Below are 15,211 nucleotides of genomic sequence, written 5' to 3' on the forward strand. Positions count from 1 at the left end.
TGCAAGATCTAGATAGCAGTTGGATGTGGGGTAGGAAGGAGAGGTGGGAGTCCAGGGTGACACCCAGGAGTTTGGCGTGTGGGGTGGGAGAGATGGTGGCGTTGTTAGTAGTGATGGAGCTTTAATATATATTCTTAAAAAATCTGCAATAAAACTCTGTTCTCATCTAAACTGACCACGTAACATAACCCTAGTGTATGTTTAATAAAATGGCAGCCATTTTTCTGAGTAAAAAAATTAAACCGCCGTCTATGGGGTTCTCATAGCTGTAATAGTCATACATGTATGGGAGGATATAAACAGCTAAATTGGGGCAGCACAGTGGCAAAGTGGTTAGCACATCTGCCTGGTAGCACTAGGGTCATTGGTTCGAGTCCCAACCATGACACTACGTGCCTGGTGTTTGCATGTTCTCCCTGTGCCTTTGTGTATTTCCTCCAGTTACACCAGTTTTCTCCCACACTCCAAAGACATGCTGGTATATTTACATCAGTCCCTGCCCTCAAGGAGCTTACAATCCAAGGACCCTAACTCACATTCATACATACACACACTAGGGCCATTTCAGACAGGAGCCAATTAACCTAGTATGTGTATGTACGAATGTGAGTTAGGGTCCTTGGATTGTAAGCTCCTTGACGGCAGAGACTGATGTAAATGTGCAATTTAGGGAATTCCTTGGGGAACCCAGGTCACCAGAACTAGTGTCCCCATTGAAAGATTTCCCCCGTTACTTTTCTGGGGACAATCCAAAATGTGGGATTTTCTTTTACTTTCCAAGAGAACGGTAAACAGGATAAATGGAGAGGGGGAATCTCCTTAACGGGGGCACATAATCCCTCTGCTCTATCCAAGACTTAAAAAAAAAAGGTTTTGCATTTTGTTATACTTTAAGACTAGGTTGACACCTATGCAGTTTGTGTTTGATCTATTTCTGCAGTGCGTTTTGCATTTTTGATGCGTTTTGAGTTTTTGATGCATTTTCTGTTTTTTTTCTTTCTTGTTGCTAGGCAGATTTAAAACGCACTACATGCTTTTTCTGCAGCGTTTCCATTGAAGTCTAGAAACAGAGTCCACAGTGGGAGTGGAGCGCCTGGGAGGCTTTACTTAGATCAGCACATTACAGCTGAATAAAGGCCTTGGCGAATTTCATGCTACAGCACATAGTCATAAGTTGGCACTCAGCCTACATTTCTTATATGGTTTGAAGTGTAAAGCATGAGTATTTTTTTAGTTTTGGTTAGTAGCAAAGGGTTAGAACTCCCTTTAAGATTTGTTTTATTGCTGGTATAAGAAGTCTCATTGAAGAGCCTCACCAAGGAATTAAGATTCCAAAGAGCTAAATCTTTAAATAATGAGGTAGTTTCATAACAAGAAAACCTCAAACAGCGAAGGCATTGCTGGGACTCAAAGCTCTACCCCTTCAGGGCTTGCATTTGGTATGAAGTTTAGAAAGACCCAAAATGGCCCAGTCACTAGCAATAGTTATTTGGAGAATAAACCATGGTAAGTGCCCATGAACAATAAAGCAGCAGTGCACTATGCCGTTTTTGAGTCCTCCTAAACTGCATTCAGTACGTGAGCCCTGGAGAAGGGGGATCCTTGAGCACTGGAAATGTGTTGGCTGTTATTGTTAAGAGTTAACTTTGGTAGTGAAAGATTTTTGGACTGTTGCTTGGTCTGACCCTTTCATTAGGCTTTCCATACCTGGATTCTGCACTCAGGGTACCATAGGTGTAGGGTTAACCTGTTTGTGCTGAGAGCAACCTTACCGGAGCCATTCTTTGCCATATGAATGTGATTGACCTTCAACAGTGAATTGTTGAGGGATCAAATCTAGAACCTCATCATGTGTCCTCACTGGGGGGGGGGGGGGGACGACTCACCTTCTCTATTTGTCCTGGACTTTATTACAGATAGTGATCAGGAGGTGAAGGACTTTCAACTTCCAATGGGGACACCTGCCCTGGTGACAACTAAGATGGGAATTCCACCACTTTTTGAAAAGTTTCCTCTCGCTTTGGAGAGAGCTCCTCCTAACTTTTGGTTGGGTTCTCTGGGACAGCAAGTGAAGAAGAAATCTTAAAAAGCTCATATGTTCTGTTCCCCAGTTTTGTGTTAAGATTGTTGGCGACACACACATCTTACTCAAGACCTTTTCTTAAATGCCTCTTCTAGGAGCCGGCAGTCCCTTAAAGTTCGGGAGCACAAGGTCTTAGGCCCATACGTGGATGGCCTTTCCAAACTGGCAGTCACAAGTTACAAGGTATGTTTATAATAAAGTTATGTTATTGTGTTATGGTGTCTAAATATTTTGTATTTTTTCTTGAATCTCGGTGGTTTGTGTATTTCTTCCAGATCTGTGCAGTAGTCCACTTTCCTCTAATAAAGTCCGGTCACTTCTCTCTCTTCTTGTGCAGTGTGACTGGTCTTGTCTCCGTCCCACCTGTAAATTTCTGCCAGCAGCCTTTAGTGGATGAAGCCTGCTGGATCCCTCCCACAGCTCTGATTTTTTTGCACAGCTTGAGTTTGCAAAGTCATTTAGTGGACATAAAGTGAAATTACTTCCCTTGTGGCTATTAAGGGATATATTTAAATCTTTGTCCACGGAGTTTAAGTTAAAGAAGATTCCAGGTATGGATATTATTAAATAGTTACATTGGTCCAGCATGGCCTGTAACTCATAAAAGTGGCGTGGTAGGTTTATAATCTAAATGAATGAAAATGCAAATTTGTCACATGGCAAAAGGGGGTACACCCCTACATTTATCACTACGTCAAGTTCATGAAATTAGAACCAGGTGTACCAGATTAGATACCAATGATTAGAACCTTCTTAGGTGGACTCTGTCCTATTTAACCACTTCCCGACCGGCCGTTGTATATAAACGGCCGGACGGTGGCAGTGCAGGGTCGGGTGGCCGTTTATGAACGGCCTCCCCGCACCCTGCTTGTGCGCGCTCCCTGGGAGCGTGCAGCACCGCGATCCGGTGCCCGCTGTGTCCTCCGGACACAGTGAAACACCGATCGTCAGACGGGACCTCTGTACGAGGTCCCGATCATGTGATCACTGATTGGCCAATCAGTGATCACATGCAAAGTAGTAAGCAAGATGTCACTTGTGACATCATTGCTTACTACGTGTGAAATCTGTGAATGATCACAGAGGTCACATAGTACAAGGCTATTCACAACAGCCTTGTACCATGTGACAAGCTGTGACCAATCACAGCTCACTCAGTACTTCTCAATGAGTGCAGGAATGCACACAGAGAGAAAGAGAAATGATTGCTTTTACATCCTATATGGGTGTAAAAGCAATCAGTGTAAAAAAAAAAAAAAAAAAAATCTTCATCACCCCCCACAAGTAGTACAGGTCACCATGGTGACACTGTACTGCTAGGGTGACAGTATGTAAAAAAAATAAAAATAAAATAATAATAATATAAAAAAATAAAATAAAAATGTAAAAAAAATGTTTAAAAATTATAATTTTTGGTTATGAACTAATTTTTTTTTATTTTTTTTTACTAAAAAGATAACGGAATAAATTTTGGCAAAGATTTATGATGAAATATTATTTATTTGCAAAATTTTATAAAAAAAACGCTTTTGTTCAAAATTTTTGGACTTTTTCATTTACATTTACATTAAAATAAAAATCCCAGCGGTGAATAAATACCACCAAAATAAAGCTTTATCTGTCTCAAAAAAATGGTAAAACATTAATTTGGGTACAGTGTTGCATGACTGCGCAATTGTCATTCAAAGTGTGATAGCGCTGAAAGCTGAAAATTGCCCTGGTCAGGAAGGGGGTAAAAGTGTCCGGTCTGGAAGTGGTTAAACTTCAGACATTATTATTATTAATATACAAGATTTATAAAGCGCCACAGCGCATTACAAAATGAAGGCAGATGTTACAATACAATTTGGTACAAGAGGAATCAGAGGGCCCTACTTGTTTGAGCTTACAATCTAAGAGGGAGGGTCACTTCATACAAAAGGTAATTAGCTGTGTGGGATGAGCTGATGGAGAAAGTAAAAACACAGTGCATTAATTAAAAGCAGGATAGGCTTCTTTAACCACTTCAAGTCCGGACACTTTTCCCCCCATTTCCTGTCCAGGTCAATTTTCAGCTATCAGCGCTGTCACACTTTGAATGACAATTGCGCGGTCATGCAACACTGTACACATTAATTTTTTAGCATTTTTTTGAGACAGATAAAACTTTATTTTGGTGGTATTCATCCACCACTGTTTTTTTCTTGCTATATAAATGAAAAAGTCCAAAATTTTGAAAAAATGTGTTTTTCTTATAAAATTTTGCATATATAAATGAAAAAGTCCAAAAATTTAGAAAAAAGTGTTTTACTTTTAAAATTTTGCAAATAAATAATCTTTCTTCATAAATCTTGGCCAAAATTTATTCAGCTATCTTTTTAGTAAAAAAAAAAAATAACCCAAATTAGTTTATAACCAAAAATTATAATTTTCAAATTTTTTTTTACTTTTTTTTTTTTTTTTTTATTATTTTTTTTTTAAACATACTGTCACCCTAGCAGTACATAGTGACACTGTACTGCTTGTGGGGGCTGATGAAGATTTTTTTTTTTTTTTTTTTACACGGATTGCGTTTACATCCATAAAGGCTGTAAAAGCAATCATATCTCCTGGCTGCATTCTTGCAGCCATTGAAAATACTGTGAGAGCTGTGATTGGTCACAGCTTGTCACATGGTACAAGTCTGTTGTAAATAGCCTTGTACCATGTGATCTCTATGATCATTCACAGATTTCACACGTAGTAAGCAATGATGTCAGAAGTGACATCTTGCTTACTACTATTCATGTGATCACTGATTGGCCAATCGGTGATCACATAATCGGTACCTCACACGGCAGTCCCGTACAGCGATCGGTGTTCCGCGGTGTCCTCCGGTGTACCATTCGTATCTGTGCGACTTCAAGTCGCACCGACTTTCAAGTAGTTCCTGCACTACTTTGGAACGACTTTCATGTGACTTGAGGGCAATAGACTTCATGAAAACCCTCCAAAGTCACATGAAAGCCACACCTGAATGTTGTACAGGCGACCTGTGTGCAACTTTATAAAGCAGAAACAATTCTCCTTAGTCAAAGTCGCACCAAAGTTGCACTCATCCAAAGTTGCATTAAAGTCACATCAAGTTGCACTGTATAGTTGCAATGAATATTTGCACGGTTTTGAAGTCGCACAAGTGTGAATGGAGCCTGAGTAACACTTTAACTTAAAGTGATTCTTAATGTACATTGTTTTGTTTTTCCTTTAAAATAGCAAACATATCATATGTACCTGCTCTGTGCAGTAGTTTTGCACAGAGCTGCCCCGCGCCTGCTCTTCTCAGGTTCCCTGCCAGTGCTCCTGGCACCTCCGGTCTCCCCCCGCCCCCTTCAATCCCTAACCGCCACCACACCAATTGCCCCTTGCTATGGGGGCACTCGTGCTGGCTCACTCCTGAGCCTCACTGTCTGCATCTATGAATGTCTATTGATAGAGCCTCTGTTCTTATGCACATCACTGGATCGAGATCGGGCTCGGGTTTTTTACCTTAATGCATAGAATAGAAACCTTCTGCCCCCTTGCTCTGGCTGGCCATGGTTGGCATAGAATGCACACTGCACATGTGTGACCAGTTGCTTGCTGTCTAGCAGATAGAAGGTAGTTGTGCAAGCATGGTGTGTTTTTCATGTCAGCTATGGGCAGATGGGGTGGTGAGTGGGCACGCTGGAGAACAGATGACAGCAGTAGCTATCAGAGCAGACTCTCCTCCCTTACCATTGTCCCGGCCCTGTCTGAATGCATGTTTCTGCTGAAATGTGTGTATTCCTGAGCTGTTGCACATGTATAATTGTGTTGGAGGTAATTATGTATAATTAAATCTGATGTAGCACAAGAAAATGTAAGTAGGTCTTAATCCTGTTTGGAGTTGGACTTCAGATCTTTTAATGGAGAATGCAGAAGGCTTCCCAAGTGAAAAGCCATATCATGCTTAGATTTTAGCGTGAGCTGCTTTCTCAATTTTTGTTTCAGCAGTTTGATGGTTTTAGTCTGTCAAAGCCGCTCACACCATACTTAGGGCATTAACTGCATTGCAGAGGCTTTGTTGGTTACAATCTTTGGCTGTTTGCTAAAATAAAAAGCAGGATGACCATGAAATATGAATGCATTTGTTTGGGGAAGGAATCTTGCCTGGGGAAATGAGAATTGTCATGCTGCGTGAGCAGCTTTAAGCTGTTCTTTGTGTATGAGGCTGTTTTTTATGATGTTTTTTTTTTATTTTTATATAGGATATAGAATCTCTTATGTCGGAGGGGAACAAGTCTCGCACAGTAGCAGCAACCAACATGAACGAGGAAAGCAGTAGATCACACGCCGTGTTCAATATCATCCTCACACATACTATTACTGATGTCCAGTCTGCAGTGAGTGTTATGTCCCCTGCCTGTTATTTACTGTGTTTGTGTAGTTCCAGAATGCTAGGAAGGCATTGGCCAAATATATAAACCTTTTACTAAAACATAAACCTTTCCCCAAATTCATTCATCCACACCACTTGGCAGTCTGGGTATCCTCCCCCTACTCTGTCACCCTACGTCACCACTGCTGTCATCCTTACAGAAGGTCAGAGAGTAGGATGCGCAGCTTGTCTGGATGGACGGAACTGTCCAACTTTTGAAATTACCAGTCAGATGTTTGGATGCTATGACGTGGGGCAGTCTATGCATAGACATACTGTATGTGTAGTCTCAGATCCGCATATGACATCATTTAAAGAAACCTTACAAATTATTTTAAAATAAAATGTTTTCCTATATAACCCCTTATTAACTTTTTGAAAACCATAATCGCCTCTAATTACCTGCTTCTGTCCGCCTTGAAGTAGTGGTCCACTTAAACTCTTACTTTACCAATAATAAAGTGGAAGATACAACTGCTATTAACTGGAAAGCTCATAGAGCCTCTCTTAGGTTTTTTTCTATCCAATTATCCTCTAGACTTAAACAATCCCATGAAGAGTTGACTTCTGCCAAAACTAAGGAGAATGAGGCTTTAACAGTCCAATATAAAATTGCCCCAACTCCGGACTTGTTACTTAAGGTGGGGCAAGCTTGTTTAGAACTTAATCTTTGTCTTACCACGAAAGCGGAAAACGCCTGCACTGGATGAATCATAAATTCTTCACATGGCAAGACAAACCGGGTTTTCTCTTAGCGCGTAAACGTTCCCCCAAGCATACCTATTTGGCGCTTCTAAGCTTAGGCTTTCGGGGGGTCATATCTCCACAGGATCCTCAGAAGATCCTTTGGGAATTCCATAATTTCTATGCTACTTTATACTGTCAACCCCAGCCTGTTGAGCCTTCTTATCTTCAAGAGTTTTTGGGGTCCTTGCAGCTTCCACCTCTAGCCAAGGCCCACAGGGAACCTATGTAACAACCTATCACTAGCAAGGAGCTTAGCAAAGTTATTAAACTGCTAATGTCACATAAATCTCAAGGGCCCCAACGGTTTACTGAATATTTACTACAAAACCTTTTCTGAACAACTTTTCCCCCATATGGCCCTTTACTCCAACCCTTTGAGGGAGGGCAGTATGATGCCTTTGAATGAAAACAAAGCATATATTAGCGTTATTCCTAAACCTAATAAGGACTCTACTGATATCCTCAATTACCGGCCTATTTCGCTAATTGATTGTGACCTGAAAATTCTGACTAAACTTTTGGCTTTGTTCGTGAATTCCTTTTTGGCGCAGTATGTTTACAAAGACCAATCAGGTTTCATATCGGGTGACCAAACGTTGGGGCAGATTAGTCAGTCCATCACTCTGATTTCAGCTCTTCTAAATGAGATGCTCCCCTCTCTTGGGAGTTGTTGCTTCTTTCTGTGGACCTTCATAAAGCTCTCGATAGTTTAGCCTGGGATTATTTGTTTACTACCTTGCAAGCTTTCAGATTTGATCCTGCATTTCTTACATTTTTGCATTCATTATACAAAACTCCCTTGGCTCAAGTTTCCATTAGAGGTTACAGATCTTCTATGTTCCCAATTCATCGTGGCACTAAACAGGGTTGTCTACTCTCCCCACTTCTTTTTGCATTGGTGATTGAACCCTTCGCTATGGCGATCCGTTCTCACCCCGAAATCCAAGGTTTCCAGTGTGGTCGACAGGAACATAAATGCACTCTATTTGCTGACAATGTCCTTATGTATATTACCTCCCCTTTGACCACCATACCTAACCTACTATCCCTTTTGCGCCACTTTTCTGAACTTTCTGGGCTCTCCTTAAATTCTCAAAAAAACATAACCCTTAATGTTTTGTTAACCTCTTTTATAGAACAACATCTTGAAACTACATATAACTTTCAATGGGCATTCAATTCGTTGCCCTATTTAGGGATTAATTTGACTGCTTCTATTGAGACCCTATATCAAGTGAACTTTCCCCCCCTTTTTTAAACAACTTAAAGATGATCTTCGTTGTTGGGCTGCTTACTCTATACCTTGGTTTGGCAGGATCAACTCGATTTAAATGACGTTGTTGCATCATTTGCTATATTATTTTAGGACCTTACTGATACCAACTCCGAGACATGAGTTGCAACACATACAAGCTGAGGTGCTTCGTTTTGTTTGGAACAATAGAAGGCCTCGGATGAACCAGAAGACACTATACGCTTTAAAATCACAAGGTGGGATTGGCCTCCCTAATTTTCAAGCATATTTCCAAGCTGCCGAAATAGCTCAACTTGCCTATACTACCGCTAAAGTATCTGCTCCCCTCTGGGTTTCTATTGAAGCTCTCTCCTGCCATCCGTTAGTGGTCGGTTCCTTACTTTGGCTCCCTAATCGATCTGGCGCTCCTATATTATGTCCCACTCTGTCTTTCTTGTTGACAGTCTGGGATAGAGTACGCCATCGCAAACCATTAGCTTCCTCGAATACGCTTTTAGCACCTGCTTTTTGTAATCCTGAATTTGTACCTGCTTTAGTTCTGGCCTCATTCCAATGGTGGATCAATAAGGGGTTATTGTGGATAGGAGACTACCTTCAGGGTGACCGAATTTACTCTTTCCAACATTTTAAAGATAAATTGCAGATGCCCCCTACCGAAATCTTTAGATAGTATCAAGTAGTCTCTCTTTATCCACTTGAAAATTGCATTATTAGACAGACCACCCGTTCTTAACAATTTCAAACTTTCCTGCCCGAATAAACATTTCTCTAGAGGCCATGTTTCTATGGTATATGCCTTTTTTGCTGATCTGAGTTGTAAATGTCCCTATATGGATCAATGGGAACGGACCTGAATGTTAATTATGATCTATCTGATTGATTGGCAAAACGTAGCCTTGGCATTAAATGAAAAAAATGTGCGCTATCTCATCATAAATAGAACTATAAGCTTTAGAAACACAAAGTGACAGTCCAAGAATTTTTTTTTTTTTTTCTTCTCCAATAATAAACGTCCAATCCAGTATATGTTATGTTATCATCCAGCAATAATCAACACTGTACTTGACTTGTGACCCCACTCCCTGCTCACCTTGACCACTGACCTATAGCTCATAATAAGCCAAAAACTCGCTTTATAAGGAAAATGTGTCTCCAAATTTGTGATCCGTGACGTGTTCCTTCCACATATAATGCTTTTTTAACCACTTGCCACTGTAGAAATACGGCAGCAGGGCGGCACTGGCAGGCAAAACCACGTTTTAAAACGTGTGTTTTGTAAACAAATAGGGGGCGCGCGCGAGGCGCGCCGCGCGCCGCCGCCCTATCTGTCCTGCCGATCACCACCGCGGATGTCAGTCGCAGTGTCACAGCCGGTCCTTAGCGGCTGTTTCCCGGCGATCGGCGGTAAACAGTGACAGAGAGCACAGCTGCAGTAGCTGTGCTGTCTGTCACTTCCTTGTCAGCTCGAGGACGAGCTGATCGAGACAGAAGAGTTTCTCTCTCTCGATCAGCGGTGTCCAGTCCAGCACACACCCCTGCCCCCTAGTAAAACACTCCCCTCACTCCTATAACCCTTCCCTGCAAAATAAAGTTAACCCCTTCCTCCCCAGTGCCATTAGTACAGTGTCAGTGTTTTTCTTTTTGCACTGATCACTGTATTAGTGTTTTTGGGGATGTCAGTGACCCCAAGTCAGTACCCCCCAATGTCAGAATGTCCGCCGCAGTCCCGCCATAAGTCACTGATCGCCGCCATAATTCACTGATCGCCGCCATTATTAGTATAAAAAAACCCCTAAAAATCCCAGTATCTTTCCCGCCATTTGTAAACGCTATAACTTTCACGTAAACCAATTAATTTACACGTATTGTTTTTTTTTTTTTTTTTTTTTAGCCAAGACATGTCGCAGAATGCATTTTGGCAGAAATTTATGACTAAATTTGATTTTTGCATTTTTTTTTTTTACTGGACATGTTTTATAGCAAAAAGTCCAAAATATTGGTTTTTTTTTTCCCTCAAAATTGTCAGCCTTTTTTTTATAGCGCAAAAAATAAAAACTGCACAGGCGATCAAATACCACCAGAAGAGAGCTCAATTTGTGGGGAAAAAAAGGATGTAAATTTCATTTATGTACCGTATTGCATGACCGCGCAATTGTCCGTTAAACTAGCACAGCGCTGTATAGCAGAAAAATGGCGTAAATTGCAGTATTTATACCATAGTTTGTAGACGCTATAACGTCCACACAAAGCAATCAATATACACTCATTGGGATTTTTTTTACCAAAAACATGGCGCAGAATACATTTTGGCCTAAATTTATAACCAACTTTGAGTTTACTATATATTTTTTATAGCTGAAAGTAAAAAATATTTTTTTTCTTCAAACTTTTTGGCCTTTTTTTGTTTATAGCGTGAAAAATAAAAAGCGCACAGATGATCAAATACCACCGAAAGAAAGCTGTATTTGTGTGAAAAAAAGGACGTAAATTTTGTTTGGGTGCAGCATTGCATGACCGCGCAATTATCAGTTGAATTAGTGCAGCGCCGAGTAGCAAAAAGAGGCCTGGTCATTAAGGGGGGTAAATCCTCTGGAGCTCAAGTGGTTAAACTCCAGATCCGTGCAAAATAAACAAAAACACACCATAGTGCAACACCATTGTATATAACCAAACATTAAATGTGTTACAGTATCCACTCACATTAAATAAAATGATATGCAAGTCCCAATTATAGTGAACATTTATACATTACTCCACCGTGCCGACTATATTGTGGTGTTTTCCATCACTGGGTACGTGCACCATGCACTCACCACCTTCCCTGACATAACAAGTAGGTCATAAACACTTAGGGATGAAGCCAAATTCTGCTTATCCGATGCCGATCCTTATTGGCTACTTCATTTGTTCTGGCCCTTTAAGGGAACATGCTCTTGAATATCCAGTGGAATTAATGTGTATATGATAAAAAATAAATGGAATAGATCATAGTGCAACCTCATAAAACATGAACAGTTTATTCAAATAAAAACTGCACTCATAAAAGTAATGAAACAAAAGCATATAACAGCCATCAATCAAAATGGTTCCTCACATCACTCGTGCCTGTTTGGGCATGACCGGAAGTGACATCACTAGGCTCCACCCAACATGTTTCATCACAGCTTACGTGACTTCTTCAGGGACCCTGATACTGTAACTCACTTAATTTTTGGTTATATAAAACGGTGTTGCACTATGGTGTGTTTTTGTTTAGTTTGTACGGATCTGGAGTTTAAAGAAGCATAATACGTGGAAGGAACACGTCACGGATCAGAAATTTGGAGACCCATTTTCCTTATAAAGTGAGTTTTTGGCTTATTATAATCTATAGGTCAATGGTCAAGGTGAGCAGGGAGTGGGGTCACAAGTCAAGCATAGTGTTGATTATTGCTGGTTGATAACACAACATATACTGGATTGGACATTTTGTTATTGGAGGAAAAAAAAAGTTCTTGAACTGTCACTTTGTGTTTCTAAAGCTTTATGGTTCCATTTATGATGAGATAGCGCACCACATTTTTTTTCATTTATTTAATTTTTAGTGTGAGTACACCAGAGTAGTGAGTGCAGCAATCTTCTTCCCTGACATTATTACTATAGTTGGGACATAGTGCATAGGTTTTTACCATTTGCATAGCCTTGGCATTATCTAACGTTTCTATCAATACCACCTTAATTGAAGCGGATTATAAAACACTTTTGTGATAGTATTTGATCCCAACTCAGACTGCGAGGATGCATCCATCTGCCTGACCGATGTGTTTTCGGCGTGGCAGCCAGATGGGCTCTGTGTATCACGTCTGGTGGCAATGCCCGATAGTAACCAGATTTTGGATCCGTTAAGTTTATTTACACGGTGACGGGGTGAATGTTCGTATTTCCCCTAAGACAGCCCTCTTTCATAAGTTCCCAAATACGGTTCCAAAAAAATCCCTTAAACTGCTTACTTATATGCTGTTGGCAGCGAGAATTACTATTGCTAGACACTGGAAGAGATCATTTATCCTGCTTGAATATGTTAAGAATGAATTGAATTGGATCATGATTAATGACAGACTATTCTACACAATATTTAAAATTTGATAAAATGTGGGACCCGTGGATTCAGTACATTTCCCTGCCTTGAGGTCTCCCAATTTGACCCTCTCCTTTTCTTGTTCTTGTTTACTTCTTTTTCTTACTTTGTACTATCCCTCCTTTTTTTTTTTTCTGTTCTCTGGGGCTAGTTGAGACTATCTCCTATTCGCTCTACAATGTCTGTCACGTTTCCAACAACACTCGTTCTATGTGTATTCTTAGGTTTACGAAACACAGTGTTTCTCCCTCCCTTCCCCCTCTATTACGTCCCCTGACCCTCTCTTTCCGCCCCTCTCTAGCCTTCCTTTCCCCCTTGCCACCTGTTTGTGGTCGGATGAATGATGGAAACTCTCTGTTTGAACTGTCCAGTTGTTTTCACACAGATTCCCTGGTTTCCCAGTGTGTGTCCTCTGTTGGTTCAACCATGGTTTTTATTTTGCGTTGTTTGGCACCTACTTTTATGACATGACATTTGTCTGTTATTGGAATAACTGTCAATAAAACTATTGGAAAATAAAGTGTGTTAACTAAAAATTTGCATTTGAAAAGCTGCAGCGCAAATACCCTGTGACATGAAAAAATTTGCAGCACCACTAAACAGCTCATCCACTCCCTCATCATATCACGACTTGACTACTACAACTCCCTCCTCACTGGCCTGCCTCGCCGCTGGGCTATCCCCGCTTCAATCGATCCTGAATACGGCTGCCAGACTCATTCACCTTTCCAACCGCTCCGTTTCCGCCACCCCCCTCTGCCAATCCCTCCACTGGCTTCCGATTGCGCAATGGATCAAATTCAAAATCCTAACACTGATGTACAAAGCTGTCCACCATACTGCCCCGAACTACATCATTGACCTAATATCCAAGTACCACCCAACACGCACACTCCGCTCCTCACAAGTCCTCCTTCTCTCTAGTTCCCTGGTCTCCTCCTCCCATGCCCGCCTCCAGGACTTCTCCAGGGTGTCGCCCATCCTCTGGAACTCCCTGCCCCAACCCATCAGATTATCACCTACTCTCCTCTCCTTTAGGCGCACCCTGAAAACCCACCTCTTCAGGGAAGCCTACCCCACCCCCTGCTAACTTGCCGACCTCCTCCACTCTTCCTACCACTCCATCCCCCTCAGCTATTTTCTCCTGTACCACTATCCCCTCCCTCCTAGATTGTAAGCTCGAAAGAGCAGGACCCTCGATCCCCTCATGTTTTGCATTGTATTGTTATTGTTCTGTCACATGTTCTGTCCCCCTTTGTAATGTACAGCGCTGAGCGAACTATTGGCGCTTTATAAATACTGTATAATAATAATAATAATCCACCAATTTATTCCCTAGGGCCTCTGCTTATAAAATATATGTTAGGGGGTTCTAAGTAAATTTTCTAGCAAAAAAATTATGATTTTACATGTACGAGAGAAATGTCCGAACTGGTTAACTCCTTCCCCCTTCTCACCTTAACTAATATTTTTCTGCTGATGATTTCTATCTTAATGTTACCACTAATAATTTTTTTTCTGTATTCATTCTTTTTTTTTTTTTTTTGTCGCATAACAGAAAAAATTGGAAAAAAAACTTTCACTTGCAAATAACTTGCTTATGTTTTGTACCAGAAACAAACTTTTAGTATCATTTTAAATGGGAATAAATTATCAATTAAAATGTATGCATTTTTGTCATGGAAGCCGTTCAGTCTTTCAGTGGCAGTACTCAGATAAATAAAGACCAGGCCTGTTTGGGAACTGCTACATGGTCTCCCAAGTGGTCATTAACCTTGGCTTGAGAAAACTACATCGGCAGCTGTGTTTACAAAGGGCCGTTTATTTTAGTGTATGTTTCAGTATGAGTTCATTGCATTGTCACCCTGCGTCATTCCAGATCGCTGCCTGGATATTTCTATGGACACTGCTCTCCCTGTATAGATCATTGCATTATTGTATAGATATTTCTATAGCTAAACAGACTTGTGTTGTTGCTGCAGCAGAACATCTGACTCATCTGCTTCCTTTCCATCTGGAAGAGTTGACCCCTGTCCCTAACCCATAAATATCTCTCTAGCTGTCTTGGACACTTTATTGGGATACCCCATGCTCTCCCTTGTCACAGCATTTTACAAGGCCACTTTTCCTGCTGCTCTCTCCCAGCTGATAAATGGCCTGTCATGGGCTAGTTCTGGCAGTAGAGGCTGGAATGTTGTCCAGATTGTGTGCACTGGGCTACTTGGGATTCCTCCCGACATCTGTGGGCTGCTGGAATGAGTTTATTACATAGTGCTGCCCATTACAGAAATATTTGGTATTTTAGTGTGCTAATTAACCTTTCCAGCTGTGCAGGTCTGCAAAAGAAATTGTAAGTCTAATAGTTTCTCCAGGACTTCTCCAGAGTCACTCTAATTCTTTGGAACTTCCTAACCTCACCTGTTCAGTTATCTTCCTCACTGTCTGCCTTTTAGATGATCCCTGAAAACTCATCTCTTCAGGGAATCTTATCTCGCCTTCACCTAACAATTGAACTTTTACATTCTATTTCAACTCATTCCTGTGCAGCTACTAACTTTTGTATTACTTGCCCATCCCTTTTAGATTGTAAGCTCT

The 15,211-nt window shown here is 41.0% G+C and overlaps 1 protein-coding gene across 1 annotated transcript in view; it reads left to right on the plus strand.

The window, feature by feature from the left end:
• LOC149435234 (kinesin-like protein KIF13B) overlaps positions 1-15,211 on the plus strand; it is a gene marked incomplete at its 3' end in the record, with an annotated part of 253,576 nt that overhangs the window by 75,655 nt on the left and 162,710 nt on the right. The window contains exons 7-8 of the mRNA XM_089662874.1: positions 2,179-2,266; positions 6,328-6,462. Of these exons, the coding sequence (XP_089519000.1) occupies positions 2,179-2,266; positions 6,328-6,462 (223 nt within the window). The remainder of the gene's footprint in view (positions 1-2,178; positions 2,267-6,327; positions 6,463-15,211) is intronic.

Source organism: Staurois parvus, unplaced genomic scaffold, assembly GCF_062004578.1.
Source record: "Staurois parvus isolate SC_StPar_1 unplaced genomic scaffold, SC_StPar_1.0 ptg001573l, whole genome shotgun sequence".
Lineage (NCBI taxonomy): Eukaryota > Metazoa > Chordata > Amphibia > Anura > Ranidae > Staurois > Staurois parvus.